Genomic DNA, 9,368 nt, shown 5'->3' on the forward strand with positions numbered 1-9,368 from the left:
GTTTAGCAAGGGGGGCTGTGGCCCAATTTGGGGGTCTGGGGGTCTGCCCAGGAGGGTACAGGGTTGCCCGGGGGGGGCTGTCGGCCTGCCTGGGGGGTCTGCAGGGTTGGGCTGGGGTGCTGTGGTTCTGTCTGAGGGGCTGCACCCCAGCTTAGGGGACTGTAGGCAAAACCTGCAGGGCCGCGGGTCTGCCTGGGGGTCTGTACCACAGTCTGGGGGTCTGTGAGCCTCCCTGGGGGGCTGCAGGTCAGTCTGGGGGCCTGTGGACCTGACCTGGGGGCGCTGTGGGCTGCTTTGCTGGGGGGGGCTGCAAGCCTGACCTGAGGGGGTTTGAGGCCCACTGGGGGGGGGTTGGGCATCCCCAGGGAGGGCAATGGCCCCGCTCGGCGCTGAGGGCAGGGCGGGGCCGGGCTCTCCCTATCCCAGCTGCTCCCCGTCCTCTCTGGGCTGCTCGTCCCCGCGGGCAGCCCCTGCCGGGCTCTCCCTGCCGTCCTGCTGGTCCCCGCCGTCCTCGGAGCCGGTCTCGTCCGAGTTGTCCTCCTCCAGGTAGCGGTACCCGCAGGGCTTGTGGCGTGGGCGCGGCAGGCGGGGCAGCCGGTATTCCACGCGCCGCGCCAGCTTCCGCTCCATCCACAGGTACGTCCCCACCGCCACCACCAGCGTCAGCAGCAGCATGGACAGCTTGGCCTGCGGCACAGCGAGGTTTGGGACACGGAGAGCTTGGAACGTCCCAGGGCTGGGCTGGGGCGCACCTGGGGCTCACCTTCATGGGCAGCCCGGACCACAGGTAGACGGCGAAGATGGCCAGGGCCTGCCACCAGTGGTAGATGGTGAAGATGAAGTCTTGGCGCTCCTTGTTCTTGTACAGCATTCCCAGGAGGACTGCGGCAGAGACCAGAATCAGCGCCCCCTTCCCGTGCCGTGGTCCCCTTGGCATGGGGGACAACGGGACAACCACAGCGGGTGTGTCCTGCAGTGCCAGGGTGAGTGGGGAGAGGACGCTTGGAGAAGCTGGGGGCAGCCAAGGCATTTTGGGCACCGCCAAGGCTGCTTTTGGGACCACCACCGGTGATGCTTTGGGGATATTGGAGACATTTTGGGCACCACCAAGGCTGTTCTGGTTTTTTCCCCCCACCACTCACTGCTGATTCCGGTCTTGTTGAGGGTGCTGCCCGTGCCCCAGAGCGCGGCGACGATGTAGAGCAGCGGTGCCTGTGCCTGCTGCCGGGGCTCCGGCGCCCAGCAGAAGAGCAGCACCAGGAGTCCGGCGTGGATGATGGCCCCAGCCAGGAGCGGGATTTGTCGGCGCAGGCGCAGCATGCTCAGGGCCAGGCTGGAGCACGCCGAGGCAGAGAAGCCGTAGGCCATGAGGAGATACGCCAACTTCTCCAGCCCCAGGGTGCACACGCCGTAGTTCTGCAGCGAGGGCGGGCTCAGTGTCGCGCGGCCCCGCTCCCTCACTCCCCCCCCACCCCATCCCAGGTCCTACCAGGGAGAATCCGGTGCAGACAAAGAGCACCTCGAAGCCGCTGTAGATGAACAGCGGCAGGAGGTGCTGCAGGCGATAGTCCCGCATGTGCTTGAAGGGCAGCTGGAAGATGTTCCCCCAGCCGATGCTGCGCATGTCGATCTCCTCCATGGGCCGGTACGCGGCGCCGCACAGCACCAGCACCTGCGGAGTGCCAAAGGTGAGGTGCTGCCCTCGCCCAGCCCGGCGCCGTCCCCTCCTGCCCGGCGCTCACCACCAGCATGGCGAGGAAGGCGGCGGCCATCAACGCGCTCTCCACCACGATGAGGTTGACGCTGCGGGGCAGGCTCTGCAGCACTGTCTTGTTGAAGCCGGTGAGCGTGCCGTGGCTCAGGGTCCCTGCCGGGGGGGCACACCCCACGGTTAACCCCAGCAGGGAGGGGGATAGAGGCTGCCAGTGCCTCGTCACGCCCCCGTGGCCTCACCGCAGTGCTTCACTGAGAACAGCGTGTGGTTGAGCTGGTACAGGTAATTGTTGAGGAAGAAGACCATGGGCATCTGAGCGCAGACGAAGCTCAACTACGAGATGTAGAGGGGGGGCAGGCTCAGTGCTGCCGGTGCGGCCCCCCCTGCCCATCCCGCCCATCCCACCGGCCCTCACGTGGAAGCAGGAGTAGAAGATGGTCTGGAAGATGATGATGTAGGCGTTGCAAGCGTCCCGCGGTGCCCGCACCCTCTCCTGCTCCTCCTTGTAGTTGACATACTCGTAGTACTTCTGGGCCATCCTGCACGGCACAGCAGGTTCAGCCGGCACCCCCCGTGCCCCCCGCCCGCCCACCCGATGCCTACCGCGTGATGTAGTTGCCCATGGAGGCCCAGAGGGGCACAATGACCATGCCAATGGCCACGGCAGAGGGCACCAAGGTGTAGTAGCGCTCCCAGTAGTTGCTGGAGACGAAGAGGGCGTAGATGCCCACCGCCAGGAACATAGCCCACTTGGTGCCGAAAAACCTGCCGGGGTGAGGAGCGGGCAGTGTGGGCGGCCGTGCCGGTGCACTGTGCCAGCCGGGAGCGCGGCGGGGCCGTACCTGATGAGGATGGGTGTGTAGAGCAGCGCCGCCACGGGCGTGACGTTGATGCCCATCAGCACCTTGTGGTCGATGTCCTCCAGCTGGATGTTGCTGTACTTCACCTCCCGGTAGGTCTCGTCATAGTGAAGGATCAGCTGCATCTGCAGCAGGCCTGCGGGGGGTCCAGGGGCGGTCACTGCGTGCTCTGAGCACCCCGGATTGTTTTGGGGACCCCTGGGAGGTGCCCATACCCAGGTATATGCCGTAGGTGAGGGTGCCCGCCAGACTGGCGGCCACCACATTCTTGATGACGCCGAGACGCTTGCGGCGGAAGTACTTCTGCTCCTCCTCCTCCTCATTGTAGTCGGGGTGAGCACCCACAAAATCGTCCAGCTACAGGTGACCGCGGTAGTCAGACCTTGGGTATGGCCACCACAGGCCTGCCCCCCACCCCAGTTCCCTCCCCCGGCCTCACCTGTGTCTCTGTCCCCTCAGTGCCCAGCCCGGCACCTGGCACTGTCTTGGCCCCATCCTGGCAGCAGTCGGGGTCCTTCTCCATCACTGCTTCTGGGGGGACCCTGGATGGTACCAGGATGGGGGGGAACCTGTTGGCACCCCAAGTCTTGTACTCATGTGTCTTGCACCTCTGTGTCCTTCACACCCAGACCCTGCACCCCCTGACTCTGCACCCCCGGACCCTGTGCCCATGTGCTCTGCACCCTGAGAGACGCACCCCCAGACCTGCACCTGTGACTTGTACCTCCAGTCCTTGTACCCCTAACCCAACCCCTGCACCCACGTACCCAGCACCCCCAGATCCTGAACCCATGACTTGCACCCCCAAATCCTGCACCCGTGTCCCTCACTCTGCACCCACGTGCTCTGCATGCCTACACCCTGCACCCCTGAACCCAGCACTGCACACCCCCTCCCAGCTTTGCACCCCCCAGAACTCCACCCCCGGGCCCAGCACCCCCAGCCTCCACCGCATCCCCCCGACGCCCCGAACCCCGTCCCGGTACCCGGTGCCAGAGCCTCCCGGGGCGGGGCGGTCGCCGCTTCCTCTTTCGGACGGACGGGGCGGGCGGGACGGGGGTGGTTAAAGGAGCCGCTCCCAGATTCCACCCCCCTCCACCCCCGCACCTCTCGTGTCCCGGACTCCCCCCGACTCCCGCATCCCGGTCCCTACCCGCACCCGCCCTCAGCACCCCGACCCCCGCAGCACCCATGACCCTGACCCCCCTGCACAGCACCCTGACCCCCCCGCACCCATCGCTCCCCTGTTGCACAAGAACCCTCAACCCCCCCCCCCCCCCCCCCCCCCCCCCCCCCCCTCCCCCCCCCCCCCCCCCCCCCCCCCCCCCCCCCCCCCCCCCCCCCCCCCCCCCCCCCCCCCCCAACTCCCCTCCCCAGCCCCCCTGTACCCCCGCAGCCTCCCCGGCGCTCCCACCAGACCCCGGGCTGGGTGCTGCCTCCTCGGGGTGCCCCGTGCACTGAGTGCTGGTCCCGGGCACTCTCGCTTCCCCTTCCCGGCCCGGGGGATGTGCCAGAGTGCCTGGGCGGGGGGACACCCCAGTCTGGGGCTATGGGGCACTGCCTGCCCTGCTTGTCACCCCAAAGCCAGGGCCAGGAGCGTGCCCGGGTGCGTGGCATGGCAGGGTGCCCCGGGGCAGGGTGGGGGGACATGGGCAGGGCAGGAAGGGGTGACATCAGGGCAGGATCTGACCCAGCCGGTAGCGGGGGATTCTTGACATGGGATTCTTACCAGGGTGCTGGTTCCTACAGGATGAGTGGGATATGTGGGGAACAGCCCCAGAAGGGTCATGGCAGTGGGGCAGGGGCAGCCCCCATCCCGAGGGCCCCCCATACCCCAGGCAAGGGTAGCCACCCTGGAGTGCCAGGGGGAAAGGGACCTTCCTGGGCATGGTCCTGGGAGCAGGATGAGGAGTGTCAGTGGGAACCCCGTGGGTCAGGGTGGTCCTGGGAGCAGGATGATGCGTGTCTATTGATTGTGAAACGCTTGGGAAGTAGGATGAGGGCTGTCTATGGGACCCCATGGGTTAGGGTGGTCCTGGGAACAGGATGAGGGGTGTCTGTGGGGTTCCAGTGGATCAGGGTGGTCCTGGGAGCGGGGTGAGGTGCGTCTGTGGGGTCCCAATGGGTCAAGGTTCATGGTGGTGGTTTGGTGGCCGTGGGAGTTCCCCAGTGCCACTGTCCCATGGGGGAGGTCCCATCCCATCCTATCCCAGCCCTTGTCCCCACTGCCAGCCCCATGGAGGCGGGGCCCAATCCTGCCCGCCCCTGGCCATGGGGCCCAGCCACTGGCCCCACAGCATTTAGGGGCCCCCGAGCCTCAGCAGTGCCCACCTGGACTCGTGCTCCTGCAGCCCCTGCGCAGCTCCCAAGGTAGGCACTGCGGAGTCCCCAAAACTGGCATCCCCTGCGAGGCACCCCCTTAGCATCCCCCATGTGGGTGGGGGTTGTGAGGCATTGGGGGGGTTCCCTCGAGGAAGGGGGTGGGTGCCTTGGGCATGGAGAGGAATGGGAGGACAGATGTCGGGCTGCAGCTCTGTCCCCCAGATTTGGGGATGTCTTGTCCCTGAGGTCCCCATGGGTGACCCCACATCAGTTGAGAAGCCCGGGCAGGTCAGTGTCCAGAGGCTGGCAGTCATCCCGGGAATCTCAGGCATCTCCCGGGGCCTCGGGCAGCAGCACCGGGCTGAGTCACCCCGACAACCAGGACGGCCCCGAGCACCAAACAGGCACTTTCAAAGGTGCCGCAGGCAGGTGACTCCTCTTGGGATTGAGCCGGCAGCTCCTGCGCTTCAATCCTGGCATAAACCACCCCCGTCTCTCCCCAGCACCACCACACTCTCCATGGAGACCGGCAGCTCCTTCCAACAGCTTGGCATGCAGCAGCCCCTCGAGCCCCCCGGGCAGCAGCCCCTGGGCTACGGCAAGTGCAGCACCGCGGGCAGTGATCCCGGCAAAGACGTTGGGAAAGCTGCTGGGTGCAGTGGAGGTAGTGGGATCGGGAAGGGACCAGTGCCGTTGGTCTGCAGCACTGTATGGTGAGAACAAGGGGCTGGGGACAGGAGGGTGGGCTGGGGGGCTGTGACAGTGCCAGTACAATGGGGACCCCAGGTTTGTGCTGGGAGACAAGTCTGGGATCTGCGGGCCACCACCTTCCAGCATGGCCCAAGGGAGAAGGTGGGATCTGCCAGGAACAGTGCCGTGTTGGGCTGCTCCCGGCAGCAAGGGAAAAACACAAGTGTGTGGACTCCCTGCCCTGTCCCCAGGGAATCTGGGGCTCCAGTTCGATGCTGGGATGGGATGACATGGATCTGGGGTGACATGATGCTCTGAAGAGCTGGGATGGGGATGGGGTCCCTCTGACACCTCCATCCCTGCAGCGGGAACCCCTATGCTGGGCTGGTGAGCCACCTGCGGGCATCCTGGCTCTCCGGGAAGACACGGCCCTTGGAATACCGCACGGCCCAGCTGGAGGCCCTGGGACGCTTCCTGGATGATAAGAAGGAGGAGATCCTGGAGGCCACCGCTGCGGACATGGGCAAGGTGAGAGGGGGCTGGGATTCAGGGGCACTGTCATCATGTCTTTGGGGTCCTTCATGCCCCTTTGTCTGGCTGTTGCATCCTCGTGGGGGTCAAGGCATGGGATATCTCCTCTCCAGTGTCCTGTGTCCCTCTAGGTGTGCTTCAGGGCTGGTGTGGTGCATCCATAGGTGCTGGGTCCCCTCAGATCCAGGGACAGCGGAGGGACTGTGCTGCTGATCCCATCCCTGGTGCCCTGAAATTCGGCAAAGGCCACCTTGGCTGATGTGAAGTGGGAACATTTCGCCTTCTGTGTCCCCCCACACATCCAGCCCCTGGGGGTCCATGTGAGCTCCACAGAGGGTGATATCCTGGGGTGCTCCCAGCACACCCGGTATTACTGGCGTTGTGCAAGGCGCTGGCGCTGCACATTCCCAGAGCCTTACAGGGACTGGTTTCACTGGCACAGTAGCATGGGCAGGGACCTGGATGTGGCCCAGGGTATTGCAGAATGCCAGGAGGTCTTGGATGATCCACTGACGAAGCGGAAGCATCCCCACCGTGGATAATTTTAGTGGTCTCAGCTCATCTCTCTGGAAGTGTTCAAGGCCAGGTTGGACAGGGCTTGGATCAATCTGGTCTAGTGGAAGGAGGCCCTGCCTGTGGCAGGGAGTGGCACTGGATGAGCTTTAAGGTCCTTTCCAACCCTAACCATTCCAGGGTTCCATGATAGGGTCCTCACCTCTTTGCCCGGCATCAGCGCAGCAGCCTGTGCCCTCAGCCACATCCTTCCATGTCCTGCCGTCTTCCAAGGCTCCTAATTGCCTTGTTTATTGGGGGCGAGTCCTTCTCTTTCAGCCAGGCCTCGATAGGCATCAGTGCTCCGAGTGTGTCCATCGCTTCTCTTAATTATGTCTAATTAGATCTGGTTGTCTAGTAATGAGCTTGTTATGCAGCCAGGCCCTCATAGTTGGATGGACACTTCACCTGCCCTTACGTACCTGAGGTGCTGCCTCACCTCCAGCGACACCGGTTTCTCTCCGGTGCCGATGATCAGCAGCACTTGGATGACATCAGACTTAATGTCCCATCTCACAACCTTCATATCTCATCAAAACCCTTAATGACCCATCATTTTCCTCTTAGTGGTGATGCAACTGTCATCCCAGATCAAGAGCAGCCCCGTTGCTTCACCAGATTATCGCACGTGCCTACTGAGCTCTCACGTCCGGGACGGTCCTCACGCCTCCTGGCACCGGTGTTTTGGGGTGGTGGAACATTGTGGGAATCAACAACCAGCCTTCCCAACCCCAAAGTAGTGTGGGGATGGGAGGAAGGCTCCAATCCAGGGATGTTTTGGAGTTGGAGGACTCAAAAATACGGTGTCACAGCACAGGAGCTTTGCTCCTCCGGCTCTCCACAGTTATGAAGGGGCTCCACTGAGCCTGCTGGGTTATCCCTGGTGCCTTCACAGTTCTCCTGCAAGTGTGATCTTGATCTGTGCTCCATGGCTATGGAGAGGACCCACTTCTCCATCTTGAGGGGTTTAATTAAGCTGTGGTTCTTTGTATTTCCCTTTAATCAAGGTCTTAAGTTCAGCTTTTGTCCATGGGCCCAGGGAGGAAGCTCCAGGCTCTGCTTCCAGCTTGAGTATCCAAGTGCTTGGGATGCAAGAGCACTGTCCCATCCCAGGGCAGCAGTGTGGAGCTGCCTTTGGCACGAGGACCAGCTCTTCTGGAGCTCCAGTGATATTGCTCTGTTTCCTCTTGGCTTGGGGCTCTGTTGCTGGTGCACAGCGCTGAGCTCAGGAATTTGTTAAATATTATGAAAATGTTCAATTTTAGTTTGTTTTTTTTTTTTCCCTCCGGTCAGATACCTATTTTCATAAAATTTCCGGGACACTGATATTCCCTGGGAGTTACAGGGGGTGATGGCAACTTCTGCTTAAGAGCTTCTCCTGCTCTTCATGCTTGGAAGAGGGGGGAGACTCCTCCTGGGGTGACAGGGTTGGTGTTGGGGTGACGAGGTAAGTGTTGGGGTGGCCGGGTCGATGCCAGGATTTGTGCTGGAGTGACGGAGTCCATGTTGGGGTCAGTGTTGAGGTGATGGGGTTGGTGTTGGGGTGACATTTTGTGATGTCTGTCCCCAGCCGTCCTTTGAGGCTTACTTCAGCGAGATCCTCCTCTGCAAGAACGAGCTCAACGTCACCCTCAACAACCTGTGCCACTGGATGAAGGACGAGCACGTGGACAAGAATCTGGTAAGAGGGAAGCTCTAGGAAAAGGGAAGGCAGGGAAAAGGGGTTGCTGGTGGGGAGGGCAGCGCTGAAGTCGTGGATGTTCTCACAGGTGATGCAGCTGGACTCCGCCTTCATCCGCAAGGATCCGTATGGGGTGGTGCTCATCATATCGCCCTGGAACTACCCCATCCACCTTTTCCTGGTGCCCCTCATCGGGGCCATCGCTGCTGGTGAGCCCCACCTTACAGTCCTCTGGCCCAGAGGATCCTGGCAGTGCCAGGGTCTCGTCCCCAGAAGGGCTGGCTGTCACCGTGTCACTGTGCTGATGTCCTGTCGATCTCCCCCCAGGGAACTGCGTCATTGTCAAACCCTCAGAGATATCCAAGAACACCGAGAGACTCGTTGCTGAAACGCTGAGCTGTTACCTGGACAATGTGAGAAGCTCTTCTTGTCCTTGTCCCTGTTCCCGGGCCGTGGTGTTCTCAACCCTGCTTCGCGACCCCAACCTTACATATCTTCCATGTGCTGAACCTCCTTTCTCCACGCCCAGCCGGTGTCCCAGCATCCCAGGATGCTGTTGGTGGGGACAGATGGTGACAGGAGGTATCCTATTCCCTTGCAGGACTGCTTTGCTGTGGTGACTGGGGGTGTGCAGGAGAGCACAAGGCTGCTGGAGAACAAGTTCGATTACATCTTCTTCACTGGTACGTCCCATGGGACAGAGCAGAGCCCTGCCTGGCTTTGGTGTGAGGGGGAAGAGGGATTCCCTCCGGACATGCCTGCTAAAAGGCAGAGATTGGCTTGGGGTTGTGGTGCCAGGATGTGTTGGAGGATCTGGGACGTGTGTCTGAGGTCTGGTGGGACTCAGTGTGTGTGCTCTGGCCCCAGGGTGCCACATGGCAGAGGTGTGCCATGGCTGGTGGGTTTGTCCCCATCCCCCCCGTTTTCCCTGCCCGCAGGCAGCCCCCGGGTGGGGCGGATCGTGATGACGGCCGCTGCCAAGCACCTGACGCCGGTGACGCTGGAGCTGGGGGGCAAG

The 9,368-nt window shown here is 62.7% G+C and overlaps 2 protein-coding genes across 6 annotated transcripts in view; one reads left to right on the forward strand and one right to left on the reverse strand.

The window, feature by feature from the left end:
- Positions 1-27: 27 nt before the first annotated feature.
- On the reverse strand, positions 28-4,633 carry UNC93B1 (unc-93 homolog B1 (C. elegans)). 5 transcript variants are annotated; one of them, XM_017809673.1, is made up of 12 exons: positions 3,989-4,633; positions 3,014-3,143; positions 2,790-2,931; positions 2,557-2,710; positions 2,318-2,479; positions 2,130-2,253; positions 1,954-2,047; positions 1,743-1,867; positions 1,490-1,672; positions 1,143-1,416; positions 764-882; positions 28-687 (listed from the first exon to the last, which is right to left on the reverse strand). In XM_017809673.1, exons 1-12 carry the CDS (start codon positions 4,246-4,248, stop codon positions 418-420), a joined length of 2,037 nt encoding a protein of 678 aa, XP_017665162.1. In that variant the 5' UTR covers positions 4,249-4,633; the 3' UTR covers positions 28-417. The 5 variants fall into 5 exon arrangements, with proteins under 5 accessions (XP_017665162.1, XP_017665167.1, XP_017665165.1 ...); XM_017809678.1 differs by having other exon boundaries at positions 3,014-3,116; positions 3,994-4,055; XM_017809676.1 differs by having other exon boundaries at positions 3,994-4,021.
- A 2-nt stretch (positions 4,634-4,635) lies between these two features.
- LOC108494652 (aldehyde dehydrogenase family 3 member B1-like) overlaps positions 4,636-9,368 on the forward strand; it is a 7,189-nt gene continuing 2,456 nt past the window's right edge. The window contains exons 1-8 of the mRNA XM_017809430.1: positions 4,636-4,944; positions 5,400-5,609; positions 5,952-6,114; positions 8,240-8,350; positions 8,439-8,559; positions 8,678-8,763; positions 8,952-9,033; positions 9,289-9,363. Of these exons, the coding sequence (XP_017664919.1) occupies positions 4,757-4,944; positions 5,400-5,609; positions 5,952-6,114; positions 8,240-8,350; positions 8,439-8,559; positions 8,678-8,763; positions 8,952-9,033; positions 9,289-9,363 (1,036 nt within the window). The 5' untranslated portion in view covers positions 4,636-4,756. The remainder of the gene's footprint in view (positions 4,945-5,399; positions 5,610-5,951; positions 6,115-8,239; positions 8,351-8,438; positions 8,560-8,677; positions 8,764-8,951; positions 9,034-9,288; positions 9,364-9,368) is intronic.

The sequence above is a fragment of the Lepidothrix coronata genome, unplaced genomic scaffold (genome assembly GCF_001604755.1).
Source record: "Lepidothrix coronata isolate B3197 unplaced genomic scaffold, Lepidothrix_coronata-1.0 Scaffold27, whole genome shotgun sequence".
Classification (NCBI taxonomy): Eukaryota; Metazoa; Chordata; class Aves; order Passeriformes; family Pipridae; genus Lepidothrix; species Lepidothrix coronata.